Source organism: Camelus bactrianus, chromosome 3 (genome assembly GCF_048773025.1).
Source record: "Camelus bactrianus isolate YW-2024 breed Bactrian camel chromosome 3, ASM4877302v1, whole genome shotgun sequence".
Classification (NCBI taxonomy): domain Eukaryota; kingdom Metazoa; phylum Chordata; class Mammalia; order Artiodactyla; family Camelidae; genus Camelus; species Camelus bactrianus.
Window position 1 is genome coordinate 84228908 of NC_133541.1, and position 14801 is coordinate 84243708.

General features: G+C 37.1%; 1 protein-coding gene across 1 annotated transcript in view; it reads left to right on the plus strand.

The window, feature by feature from the left end:
• The window catches only part of HSD17B4 (hydroxysteroid 17-beta dehydrogenase 4), a 74862-nt gene that overhangs the window by 35257 nt on the left and 24804 nt on the right, over window positions 1–14801 (plus strand). Inside the window, exons 14-17 of the mRNA XM_010971525.3 lie at window positions 2032–2083; window positions 5201–5272; window positions 7195–7298; window positions 10476–10541. Coding sequence (XP_010969827.1) covers window positions 2032–2083; window positions 5201–5272; window positions 7195–7298; window positions 10476–10541 — 294 coding nt within the window. The remainder of the gene's footprint in view (window positions 1–2031; window positions 2084–5200; window positions 5273–7194; window positions 7299–10475; window positions 10542–14801) is intronic.

A 14801-nucleotide genomic window follows, 5' to 3' on the forward strand; every position in this document is an offset into this window, starting at 1 on the left:
AGCAAGGGGGCCAGTATAGCTGTAGAATGAGCAAGGGGGCAGTGGTAGAAGAGGGCCTTGCAGTCATTGTAAGACTGTCAACTTATACTCTGATTAACCTAGGAGGCCATTTGTAGTCCTTGAACTGAGGAGTGATGTCATCTGGCTGTGTTCACTCATGGGCTCCTTTTTGCTACTTTGTGGAGAACAGAGTATATGAGAACCAAGCATGGAAGCAGGGAAACCAGTTTGAAGTCTAATGTAGTCATTCAAGTAAAAGTCTGCTTTTGTGGAAAGAAAGAAGAGTAAAGGATGAAGGTTATTGTATAATTATATACAATGTATTTAATATGTTTAGTAGTTACATGTGACATATTACTGTGTATAATAACATAGATATATACAGTTACTTTGAGGTGGGGATGATCAGAAGTTGGCTTTGGACAGATTTGAGATGCCTTTTCCATATTCAATTGGAGATACAAAGTAGGCAGTTGAGTATATGAGTTTAGAATTTAGGGGAGAGGCCCCAGTGGGATTCTTAGCATTTAAGTGAGATTTAAAGACAGGAGACTAGATGAAATCACCTAATGTGTGAATATGAGTAGAGAAAAGCTTGAGTTTAGGGATCTTGTAGTGGTTAGAGTTTGAGGAGATGAAGTGGAATTAGCAAAATGGACTTGGAAGGGATGGCTGGTGAGGTGTTAGGAATATCAGGAGAATGTGGTGTTTGAGAAGCGAAGTGAATAAATTGTTCCAAGAAGGAAGCAGTGAACAATTGTGAGAAAGCTTTTCAAGTGAGGTATGTTTTATTTCTTAAAGTGAGTTCAGGTCATGAGCCCAGTGATGATTGTTTGACTGAGAACCCATTTTCTGGAGGATCGATTAGCTTATTGCTGCTCTGATTCTATGAGTACTTACCTTATTAGAGTATTTGATGAAATTGGAAGGGAGGAAGAAACATGCCAGGCCGTTTGTTGTTTAGTCATTCTCCCATGGTATTTGCTGCAGCCAGTTCTTCTGTTTGGATAATGGCAGTACAATTAAAGGAAAATTTCAGAATTCTTCCTCAGAGTTGGAAGGAGTTGGAAATGTGTGGCTAGGAATGATAGCCATCTTGGGATTTGAATCCCAGACTTCCCAGCCTTGGGTTTCCAGACTGTCTGATGGTGAGGCAGTCCACCACGTGCCCTCCCATCACTGCCCCTCCCCACCTTTCTTTCTTCCTCTGGATTCTGAGGAAGACTGGGAATTAAGCTGTCTGATAGCAGTGGAGTGTGGTCATTTGGATAGGTGGGTCAGGCTTTGTTTTTACTATCCTATTGTTTTCCTCCATGTATTTTCATACTCTTCCTTTGATACATTGAGGTTAAGTGGCTATGGGTAGGTCCTTAGTGTTTACTCTTTGTAGGTAATTTATAAGATACTAAGGAATTGTTCACATTGATAGTGCTTTTACTTTGAACATGGTTGTAAGATTTATCTCTGTGCTTTGGTTGAGTCGTTTATATTTGGCAACCTTGGAGAAGAGTTGCAGGGGTACTGGGATCAAGAAGTTTTGAGAGCTGAGAAAGACGCACAGAAGTCTTCTTTAATGAAAGCAATCATAAAGTATTACTGGAAATCCTTAAAAAAAATTCCTATGACCTGAAGTTACTTTACTACTAGTACTGGCCAATTTGTCCATTTTTAGTCAACAGATCTTTACTGGATACCCAGTATGTTCCAGGCACAGTGATAAGCACTGGGAATGCACCTGGTTTAGTGCCTGCATTGGCAACTAACCCACAGGTAATAGTTAAGGATTTATGAATGTCCAGAAAATACAAATATGCTTTCTTTGCTCCAGAGAGCTGACAGTCTCTAATTTGGGGGACTGATTATTTCTCAATCATATAATTTAAGAAGTAGGAACCAAACTGAGACATAGTTTCAGGGAAGTTATCATGTGAACGTGTGGACAGTGAACTGTCACTTGTAATTAGCAATATCCACAGCAGAACCTGTGGAAAAAGGAAGTCGGCTAGTAAAATTTTGTTTACCCTGCCATAGGTTCTTCATGGGGAGCAGTACTTGGAGTTGTATAAACCACTTCCCAGAGCAGGTGAGTTCTTGATCATACCATAATTTTGTTTTGTGATTAACCTTCCAAACTGTGTCAATGGATTAAACTGGCATAGAGTGACCTAAATAAACCGTATTTTAAGTTATTTATGTACATGTCAGCCATTAGAGTAGATTGATTAACTAGTACCTGTTTTGGTTGCATTAAACTTTGTCCTACTTGAATAGTCTTATTTAATAAATTACTTCAACATACTACTTCACATCTGGTCATCAACTGAAAGGAGCATTGTGTGTGTCCTAAACTTAGTAATTGTGTATCATTAGTTATGATTCCTATGGATATGGTTCTTCATTCTTTTCCCAGTTTTTATGTTGGTACTGATTTTCATAAGGCAAACAATATTAAAAGATACAGACTATCTTATAATTAACTTTTTCCTTTTTTCTTTTAGGATAAGTGAAACCAAGTCTGTCTTAATAATCATTTTATTTTTCTCAGTAATATCTTACTTATTCAGTAAAGCTTCTCTTTATTTTTTTACTTTCATTTGATATATTTGTTTTGTGTTACTACTCTGATGTCAGAATATTGTCTGATTATATACTGGCCATATAAGGTGGTAAAGTACAAGAAGTCTTTATCATTTCATATTATATAATGTGTAGGTCAGCAGGTAGCTTTGTAGGTAGAATTGTACTTTACTTTTTTCCTAAATTTTTTTATTTTACTAGAAAAATTAGGAGATTCTTATTGCTTAAGGCTGAATAGTTCCACTTCACTGTTAGTTTTACTTGTTTTTGGTTGTTTTTGTCATTCTTCCCTGTTTTTTTCTTCTTTTAGTTTCTTCCCTGTAACCACATGATTTTCTGCACATTGGGGCAGTCATAGGAAACCAGTCAGCCACCCACGTGGTTTCAGCCTGCCCTCTCCTCCAGTCTCAGGAGCAAGCAGGTGTTCCTGCTCCTCACAAATGGAATCCAAGCTTCCCACAACCCTCCTGTTAGTCCCACTGGCCCTCCAACCAGCCAAGGGGGTTTGCCTGCCTTTTGTTGGACACCAAGGCGGGGACACCCTGTATGGCTTGAACTGCTCACTCCCCAGGAGGGTCTCCGTCCATGTAGTCTCCCTTTTCTTCTGAGTCTCCTCCCAGGGGCATAGGTCCTGACCTGATTGCTTCTCTTCCCTTCCTACCTGATTCTGTGTGGCTCTTTCTTACAGCCTTGGTTGTATAGGAGCCTTTCTGCCAGTCTCCAGTTAGTTTTCAGTGAGAATTGTCCCATATGTAGATGTATTTTTTTTTTAATTGAAGTGTAGTCAGTTTACAATGTTGTGTTAATTGTAGATGTATTCTTGATGTGTTTATAGGGGGAGGTGAGTTCTGTGTCCTACTCTGCCATCTTGATTCAAGTCTTCAGTGTCAGTGTTACAGCATGAGTTTTCACAAATCTCTTTTTATCTGATGCAGTGTGTGGTCAGGTGAAGAAGTCTGACTCTTAAAGGCAATAGATAAACACTGAGGACTGTAAGAGGGAGAGAATTAGATGATCACATATGGATTTTAGAAAATATCAAGTCTGGCTCATCTTTGTGATGTTTGGATTATAAGGGAGTGAGATAGAGGGAAAGAGATTTTGTAAGAGACAGTTGTAATGATCTAGGTTAGAGACCATGGTTGGCTGAATAGGACTGTGACCATGAGGATGGATGTAAGTGGAGAAATTGTAGAGGTATGTAGGCAGGGGGCCTGATGTTTGATTGGATGTAGAGCTGATCATATGGGGAGATCATCACCAATTTGTCAGTTATTATTGATTGCTTGCTAAATTCTAGGCTTTCTGCTAGGGCTGTGAATAAATGAAGAACAGAAATACATCTGGACTCTGCCCTCATGGAGCCTATAATCAAGTCGGTGGGGAGGGCAGCTAGTAATAAAAAAAAAACCACACAAATTAATATTCAATTGCAAGTGTATGATTAGCACTACAGATGAAACATATACCATGGGAACTTAAAAGTAGAAGGATTTGACATAATCAGGTTGGTCATCAGGTTGACTCTGGGGAAAAATAACTTCAGACATAATATGGAGCATGTTTTAAAGTTGATCAGAGTGGATGTGCAGGTACTAATTAGTAGTCTTGTGGTAGTTCAAATAAAATGATGGTAATGTTGACTAAGGTGGTGGTAGAGAGATGGAGAGAAGTGGAAGAATGAGAGAGATTTAGGAGATGGAAGTGACAGGTCTAGATATCCTTAGTGTCTCTTTTACCACCTTTCACACCCAGGCAGGTACCGTGTTCTTTGATTCTCTCTCTTCAACACATTTAGAATCCTTCTGTTTCTGTCCACCTCACTTCCACTTCCTTGTTGAGGCTGCCATCATCTCTCACTTTCTAAGTGTTCTCTCTGCCTCCATTCTTGCCCCCATAAGGGCTGTTCATCTCACTGCAGCCAGAATATTATTTCCAAAATGCACTTCCCTATTAAAAACCCAAGATAGCTATTCCTAAACTTCAGGATGAAGTCAGAAGCTTTCAGTATGGTTTAGCTTCTCCCAGTCTCTGCATACTCAAGTCTTGTCATATACTTAGACTGTGTTGTGAGTCAGGGGCCATGCTGAAGTTTCTGGCTTAGCAGCTGGGTGGATAATACCATTCATTAATATAGGGAAAAAAAGAGAAAAGCAGCTTAGAGAAAAAGATGATAAGTTCACTCCCAAATAGTGATAGTCCATCAAGACGTCATTAGGTAAATGATGGAAAGAAGAGTCCATAAAAGAACAGAGTGGTTAGAAGAAAATACTGTCTCATTGAAGCCAGTGGAGTAGAGATTTCAGAAGGAATGGGATAAATGGTTGTATGCTTAACAAATGTTTAAAGAATGGTAAAACAATTTAAAACAATTGTTTAAAATTGTTAAAAATAATTTATCAGAATTATTGATATTTCAAATTTAGTGGCTCAGGTATTCTGATGGATTTGAATGCTGAATTATTCAATGTTATATTGAAAATTATTTCAAACCATGATTTTTTAGTTTTGCTGAACTTAGTGGAAATTATGTTAAATTCTCTCATGTCTTCATATAACTTGTGGCCTTTAAAACAGTCTATTAATTAATTAATTAGTTAATTTTTTTTACTTTATATTTTAGGAGAATTAAAATGTGAAGCAGTTGTTGCTGATGTCCTGGATAAAGGATCCGGTTTAGTACTTCTTATGGATGGTAACTCATTTCCAGTTCTTCTAATAATATTGTTGGATCAATAAGCTTTGTATATATAACATTTTATCATAGAAGTTGATTAGTAAGTTCATATTTACCTTCCAGTTTGTGAGAAAGCAAGATAAGCATTCTAAGAATTTACAAGCTCTTTTAGAAAATAAGGGAGGAGGAGGCAGAGTAGATTAGGGGGAGGCTCAGGAGACTGGGACATTTCAGGGGATTTGTGGCAACATAACCCAAGTGCAGAGGTGAGAAATGTGGCTGGTATATGAAACAGAGAGAATTATGCTTGCTGGAGTACGTTTTTGGCAGGAATGAACACATAGACAGCCCTCAGTTGATAATTAGGCTGTGTTGTAGATACTCTTTTCCATGTTTGCCCTTTGAATTTTGGGACATATTTGAGCCTTGAACCATTCTTCTCCGTGGCAGTTAGGTTCTTATCCGTGGCAGTTAGGTTCTTATTCTTGCACATTCAAACTTTTGAACTCATAATGTGGTTGAAAGACCATAGCCACATTTTATTTACAGTGGAAAAAAGATTCCAGTAGTTTAATAAATGTTGTAATACTAGTGATTAAACATAAAGATACATTTGCTTAAATTTCATTTATTTGAAAGTTTAAGAGCAAAAGAACTATTTCAAACATTTTGGAAATAGCAGGGGAAAGTTTAATATTGTCTGGCATTTGGAATATAGGCTTTATCATTTTTGTTCTACATATATAGGAGGTTATACTGAATGTGTTGTTTTGGAATTTGCCTTATTTTTACTTAATATATTATAAAAGCATTTTTAATGCTTTTAAATATTTTTCTACCATGTTTTTGTTAGCTCATAGTATTTCATCAGTTGTCTGTTCTCTTTTTCCTCTTCTTCCTTCTCACTCTTCTTTAGATTTTTGTATTTTATTGTCATTCGAGATGTTGACTAACATTTGGCTGCAATTCTCCCAGTCTTCTTTCAGTCTTCTTACCATTCTACCAAATGTAACCTACCACAGAAAAGTTCTGCAGTAACCTTTGCTTCAGTTTCTACTATTTTCTCTTGATATACTCATTTAGCTGTAGCCTGGTAATGGGGAATTGTGTTAAAATTTGTAGGTAAAATAGAGATGAGATTAGATATCTATTTTTCTGTGTAATAAAGAAAAAAAATCTTATTTTTAATACAGATTGCCATGACTTTCCTTATTTTGTATTATAATTAGATTTTTCCTTAGTATGCAATTCAAAATCATATTTCTAGCTTTAAAGAGCTGGAGATTCAGGTGATAAACTCCCACTAGGAAATGAATCAGTGGGAAGAAGGACAGCTGTCTTTCATTCATTGCTTGTTTACTTATTCACTAATGTGCTCACTCATGTTGTTGTACTTTGATTCATTAATTAATTTAATACATATCTATTAGGTGCCTTTTCTGTCCCAGGTACTATTCTAATTGCTGGGAATATGATGTTGAGCGAAAGAGCCATGATCCTGCCCTCTTGTAGGTTATACCTTCATTCTCACCTATTTCCCCTTTTACGTTCCAGGCTCTTTTGAGGGCTCTGGCAGGATGCTTGAAAATTTGGGAATGTGATTATCTGCACTTTGTAGTGGAATTGTTTGAAATTTTCCAGATGGAGGGAATTGAAACATGAAAGACAGTTGGGGAGGAGTAAGAAGAGGTAGGGGGAACTGCTATTTGATAGTCAAGAAAGGATTTGTCAAGATCCTCGTCTCTCCGCCTTCCAGAGACTGGTAGTGAATGAATTAAAATGAATGCTTTGTTACCCATACTTGGGCATCCTTAAATTACAAAACATTTAGTCATTGGATTTTGTTTTTGAAACATTTAAAGGAATTGTTGATCATCTATTGGTTAACCAGTTATGTCTTTTGTTGATAACTTTTATTTTTCCTTTCATTTGCTTATCAGTCTATTCTTATTCTGGGGAGGAACTTATATGTTATAATCAGTTCTCTATCTTCGTTGTTGGCTCTGGAGGCTTTGGTGGAAAACGAACATCAGACAAAGCTAAGGTAGGCTGTAACTTTATAAGCAAAATATATGTGTTATTAAGGATCCATATCTGTATTTTGAACTTACCATATGTGTAATTTTAGAGAAGAGCCTCAGTAATCCGTACTTCTTTGAATCAGACTATGTTCCTTGGATTTGAAGTGCTGTTTATATTTGCATATTTTAATATAGAACATGTGTTATGTATAGAAAAGTCTGGTTGAGGTAGTAACAACGTACCTGAGATAATTATGGGAATATCTTTATTTTCTTATACAAAACTTTGCACCCCCAAAACTCTTTAGAAAAACCTAACACATACAAATGATCCTTGTATAAATTAGAATCTTCATTCATTAAATGACTTAAGCATTTCTCTTGAATAAAAACAATTCTAGTTACTCTTTAGTTCTCATATTCTCCTCAAAAACAATTTTTCCTAAAAATATTTTGTAGCTTGGATTATACACCAGTTTAACCTGACCTTTACCTCTAGTTTATTTGAGGTAATAAGATTATATGCTAATAAATATTCTGTGGAGTAAATAAAGTATTACTTAAAGCAATATTGAGCAACTACTTCTGGAATGATACTGCAAGCAGTTTTTTGGACCCCCTCTGTAGTGAAGCAATCATAACTGGTAAAAATTATTTAAGAAAAAAGTTTAAAGTTTCTGGGGATTGTTCTAAGGGCATATAGCAAATGAAGAAATATTTATTCAGGGAAATCTGTACCTTCATAAGAACAGTGAGAATCTGTGGCATTTGAGCCACACCTCTGTCCTCCATCCCTCTTCCCCGAGCTCAGTGTGACAGAAGCTCGACTCTGGCAAATACAGCCAAGAACACAGGACCCCTCCGCCCTCAGCTCCCAGAATAGGGCCACACTGTCTTCCTAGGAAGAGCAGGCCACTACTTTTTCTTGTTCCCACACCAGCTCATGTTTCAGAAACTCTCTTCTGGGTAAAATTGGCTAAGAGTTATGGGGCTTTCTTCCTTCCCCCGGCCCCTACTTGTAGGGTGGAAACTCCCCCACTGTGGCAGGCTGAGAAGAGTGGGCCCCTGATCACTCTTGCCCCAGCCTACTCATAGGGTGGGGATTCTCTGCTGCTAGAGGCAGGCTGAGAAGACCGGAAGCTACTACACCTGCCCAATACCCTTCTTGGAAAGTCAAGATGTCATTTGGAGAGAAGTGGGCCACTGTCCTTGCCCTTATCTCTGGTGCAGTGGTGCAGAGGTTTTGCCCAGGCTGTCTGTAATAATAGAGAGCTCTGAAGCTCTTCTCGAGGAAACTCACTTTTTCTGGGACAGAGTATTTGGAAGTTCAAAAAGTAAAGGTGCTTTCAAAAACAAGGTTACTTTAGTGGTAACCAGGAGGAGGCTGGTAGCTCTGTGAGAGCAGGAAGTTAACTAGTCCAACTAGAAATTTACTAGAGAGAACCATGGAAAGAGACAGCTAAGAAGAGTGTCATGGGATCATAACAAACCTCAAAGACTGGTAACAAAGACGACCCCTGCAAAGAAGCTTGACTTTAATTAGATCAGGGCCTTGTTAGAAATACTAGAGCATCTGGCAATTAGTGGAGCCTTACATCTGGGAATGATACCAAAAGAGGGAGACAGTTTAACACAGAGATCAGGGAGAGACAGTCACAGAGAGCCCTGCTGATACCTCTGTCATCCCAGGGTGACGATGCTTGCCCGAGGCTGCCCGCTCTGAGGAGCAACATGGGAGTCTGCACACTGTGGGGGAACTAGACTTTAACTGAAGTAGTCTTGCCAGGCCACTAAACAAATAAACAAGTCCACCAGTAACAACAAGCCCTGGAAGGAAAGAGGTATCGGTATCCAAAGTTGCTACAATACATTATCTAAAATATCCAATTATCAACAAAAAAATTACAAGACATGAAAGAAACAGGAGAGTGTGACCCATAGATAGGGGAAAAAAAAAAAAACAACTAAAACCCTAAATGAAAGAGGCAACAGAAGCTGCCTTTGAGAGGACTGAATGTAGATGAAGACTTCAAATCATTTATTATAAATGTATTCAAAGAACTGAAGGGAACCATGCTTAAAGAAGTAAAGTATATAAAGTAGTGAAGCTTGATGACAGTGACTCATCAAGTAGGGAAAATCAGTGAGTAGAAGTTATAAAAAAGAACCAAATAGAAGTTCTGGAGCTGGAAGTACAATAGCTGAAATGAAGAATTTACCAGAGGGCCTCAGCAGGAGTTTTGACGTGGCAGAATCAAAAATCAGAAAGCTTGAAGATTGATCCATCTATCTGTCAGTCCCCATCTAGAGAACCGAGAAAAAAGAAGAAAACAAGAAGAGTGGAAAGGCTCAGAGAAACATGGGATACCATTAAGTACACCAGCTTTTATGTACTTGGGAGTACCAGAAAGAGAGGAGAGAGAGAAGCAGAAAAAAGAACTGAAAGAATAATGACTTTGATGAAAAACGTTACATGTTCAAGAAGCTCAACCATTTCCAAATAGGATATTAATGCAACCACCCCCTTAATAAAGTGCACTTAAAGATGAAGTCAATTTTGAGGTGTATTGTTGGTCTGTTTCTTACAGTTTTTGTCATCTTTTGCACCGGAAAGAGTCTTTATCTTTTTCTCCTTTGTGGCCTAGAGAGTGTATCTGGTTATGTAACTCGTTTCATTAAACAGGGTTGTTTCAGGGAAATCATAATGTAGATGAAGCTGGCAGTTACGAAATTTTAAGTGTCATTGTATCCTGAACATTAAAAATTTAAAAAGTCTTCTTAATCCAACTTGCAGATTTTATTACAGCTGGCCCTCCATACCCGTGGTTTCTGTATCCACAGGTTTCGCATCTGCAGATTGAACCAACCATAGGTCAAAAAGATTTGGAAAAAAAAATTCCACAAAATTCCACAACTATTTACACAGCATTTATATCGTATTAGGTATTATAAGTAATCTAGAGATGATTCAGAGTGTATGGAAGGATGTGCATAGATTTATATGCAAATACTGCTCCATTTTATATGAGGAACTTGAGCATCTGCAGATTTTGGTATCCATGAGGGGGGGTCCTGGAACCAATCACCCTTGGAAACGGAAGGACAACTGTATATTAAGACATGATTGCTTATCACATACCAGTTTGTTTAAAGAAAAGTTATTTTGTTAGTATTTAACCTAGAATGTTTTTTGATTTCAGGCAACTGTAGCCATACCTAATAGACCTCCTGATGCTGTACTTACAGATACCACCTCACTTAATCAGGTGAGATTGTATTTTTGAAAAGTAGTAAAGCCATCTGACTGATAACACTTTATAAATTTATAACTCATACCCTGTAATTTTGTGAGTACAAAGGTAGTGGCTGTGCCCTTCAACATATTAAAAATAATGATGTATTTCTGTAGTTGGAATTTATTCTTTCTACATTTTTACATATCAGTTTTTTTCTCCACTAGGTATCAGAAGAAAATATAAAATGGCTTTTCATTAGTAGATTGAAAAAGCCTCATGCTTTGTTGGCAATGGAGTGCTTGCCAAAAGAGACTGCCTAGCTTAGTAGTGAAGAATTTCATGAAAGCCTTAGAGAGCAGGTTAAAATGAATTAAAAGGCAAATTTTACTTATCCTTCCCTCTATTGGAAAAGAAAGCTGAGCTACATTGCTTAGAGACATTATTTTATGCCAACTTTAGTGGACAGGCACAATAAAGCATCTTAGAAGGGGTAGGCGATTTCATCTCTTCTGTTTGGTGTAAATAATACGTCTTTCGATGGAGGAGGTAACATGTCCTATCAGTTAACAAATTCTGTGAGCATGCAAGGATTTATTTAAGAAACAAAAGGTAACCACAAAGATGAGAAAAGCTGCTTTGTTTTTGAGATACCTAGAGATTCTCCTCGAAGGTGGCCAGAATGCTAACCATGCAGATACAGAATACGTAAGGCTCTGAAGTTATGCTGTAAGTGAGCCAGTAATGACAGCAGATGAATAAAGTTCACTTATTTTTGGATGCTAATTTTGATATGCTTGATATGAGAACTTCTTCAGGATTTATGTTTGCTGGCAAATAGAATTATAATCTCATGAGCCAGAAATAATTAAGTTTGAAATGTATTAATTATATTTTTTTCTATACTGTATCATTGGGTGATGGAAAGAACAATACTTTTTTCCTCAGATTAGTTTTTGCCCTTAAATGTTTTTCCCATCCCTATTTCTTATCAATTTCTTAAGAAGGCACCCATATTTATATTTAATTAAAGCTTCATAGTGAAATTAATTTTTTTAGGGCACTAAAGAACAGAAAGGGCTTCATGGTTTCATGGTTCAGAAGACCCAACAATGCTCCCTTACTGTTCTTGGGTTACTGGAATAATAAAATATATCTGCTTTAGATAAGAAGAGTTGAATAGTTTCCATGACTTGAATTTCTATATATAGTAAGCAGGGAAATTTTCTTTTTTTAATTCTTTTTCAAATGAATAGAACTTTTTGTTGGCTTTTAGCAGACTTACTATTTTGTTTGTGACAAAGAACAGTTTTTAAGTTAACAAATGTTTTTTGTATAAAAAATGGGCTCCTATCATTGACAGAGGTTCCTGACCATTTGTGTCATATGGTCATTCAAGAATATGATAAAAAAAACAATGTGCTATTTCTTTAAAATATTTTGCATAAAACTTTGTATCAATTTCAGGGGATTTGTGGGGTGTTTTAAACTGAATCTGTACTATAGTAAATACAAAATCAAGTAGAAGTGTGTGCTATTGACAAAGAGGTGAAAGGAAAGTTTGATACAAGATGTAGATGTCTGGGTAACTAGGGCACCTGTTCCAGGCAACAAACAATTAAATACAGGGCTTAGAATTATAGAGTAAGTGCTCTAAACGTACAGAGAGGAGATACTCATTAGGGAATGAGATACAGAAGGGTTTGGTGGGGGAGATGGGACTTCTGAACTAAAACAGTGTGTAGATTTTTTTTCTTTTTTCTTTTTTTCTTTTGCTGAAAATATAAGGCTTACAGTATAACCCAGAAGGGGCTAAGAACTTAGTAATGATAGCAGAAAAGAGCATGATGTGTGTACAAGGAGTAAGATCTAGAGTATTCACATTGGAGAGTGGTGGGAGATGATTGTGGATGAACAGATCTTTAAGGAGAAGTGGAAATAAGGAAAAAAATTATGCTATGTAGTTAAATTAAATAAGTAACTTTTCGGTCAGTATGGAAATTGGCAACCTTATTTTTACCTCTACCAGTATCACTTCTGGGATATTTTGTTTATCATGTCTTTAGGAGAATTTCTTCATCTTCAAACTGATAGGATATTACAAATACACGTTATAGTTTTCCTAATTAATAAATAGAAAATTCATCCCCAGCAAACTAGAAAGACCAAAGAATAAATAGATATCAGATGTGAGTCTTTTTATTTGTGGAGAATGAGAACAAGTATCTTTAGTTTCCCTGATATGTATCTTATACTTTTTACTCTAACAATTAGGATTTTAGCTATTGTATTTTAAAATAAAGTCAATGTAAGTAGTACCTTTTAAATTTTGTTTTGAAACAGTGATTCATTATTTTTCATGACTCTGGGTTGACTGGGTGGTCGTTTTGGTACACATGGTGTTGGCTGTCTCTCATGCAGCTGTTCTCAGATGGTGACTGGGCAGGACAGAGAAGTCCAAGATGGCTCTTTCACAGGTCTAGATCTCAGTGTGGCTGTTGGCTGATGTACCTCTAAACTCCACATGACCTCTCTCTTAATGTGGTTTCTCATCTTCCAGGGCCTTTCCATATGGCCCGCAAGGGGACTTCTGTTTAAATTTCTAGAGCTGTTTTCTGTGTAACTTCCTCCTTTTCAGTATGTATACATTCCAGCTGCCCAGTCTCCCAGAACTCTGATCTTTCTCTGTTTAACTCATTGAGACTGTTTTGCTGTGTTTGTGTTTTCCTTCTTGCACTGCAGTCTGGGAAGTACCATCAAACAGAGAACTGTGGCGATTGTAGAGTGCGTCTTGTTTGTTTCTCTTCTATCAAGAATCGTAATTCTGGGCTGCCTACTGTCCCATGTCCAAGAATAGTATCTCCCTCCACCACTTACATTTTTTTTTCCTAGTTGTTTACAGTGGAAGAGTAAGGCCATTCCAGGTACTCCATCTAGGCCAGAAGTGAAAGTCTTCTACCTTTTTATATGCCCTTAGTGCCTCATTTTCTCATTTATTACTATTTGGTTTTTCAGTTGTTTTTATCGCTATGCTTTGTTTTCTACTTGTTGCCAGTATAACAATTGACAAACCTGTTTTATTTTTTTGTTTCTCTTTCCCTTATTGTTCTCTTTTTTGGGATGCATTACTTTTACTTTTTCAGAACATTTAACACTTATATGTTATTCTTCCCCTCTTCCCCGTGTTTGTTTTAGTCTTCGATTTGCAATTGAATATATCAATCCTTTTGCCAAAAGTTCCCTCATCACCTCCTGGTAGAATAAAACTCCTCTTATGGTAGACTTCCCAAGGACTCATGTGTATAGTGTTCCTTGTTCCTGTGTATTTAAAACTGTTTTCTATACCCTGGATATGTTACAGAAACCTGAATCCCATCGAGAGACCAAGCGACACTCAGAGTTGGAGAACTCAGGTTTATTACGCTGGTGGGCCTAGAGGAGTTAGCACTCCAAGCTGTGGGCCGAGAGGAGTTAGCACTCCAAGCTCTGGACCCCGTCTGTAGGTTTACACAGGCTTTTATAGGCTTTTAGGTTTCGATTAAGTTTGTGTCATATGCAAATGAGGTGTTAGAAATGGACCAGTCAGGAGTGAGCTTTTGGAAACCAATGGATTTTTTTAGGGGTAAGTTTTGTTTTCCTGGAAGCAAGCCCTTTACAGAAGCTCAAAAGCAGGAAGGCAGTGGCCCTGCCTGGGAGGTCTTGCTGGTCCCTTTGTAGGTTTTGCCCCTTCAGATATATACAGGACAACTGGCTGAATATGAAAGCTTGAGTTTCTAAAATGGTGTTCCATTATTGCCTGGCTTTGTTGCTTTTGAAAAGTCTAATGTTGTCTAATTATCTTCTTCTAAGTTACTTGATCTTTACCCTTGAAGCCTTTAGGATTTTTCCCTTTGTCTCTAAAATCTAATAGTTTTACTAGGATATGTCTGTGTTGCTCATTCCATGTCAATTTTCCCACATAGCTGGTGGGCCTTTTTAATATGTATGTTCAGATCTTCTTTTATTTTCAAGTTTCCTAGGATTACATTTTTTACTCACTCATTTTGTTTTTGTTTCTTCAGTTATTCTAGGTTATATATACATTGGATCTTTTCCTATCTTTCTTTCAACCATTTTCTCTGTGTCCTTTTTTAGTTCTTTATTGATGTCATTTCCATTCTCTTCATTCTTTTCTTCTGTTTCTTCTATCCCCCTTATTAAATTTTTATTTGAATATGTTCTCCTTTGGGAACCTTATAATTTAGTCTTCAATTTCTGATATGATTTTGATTTTTTTCTCCATTTTGTTCCTGA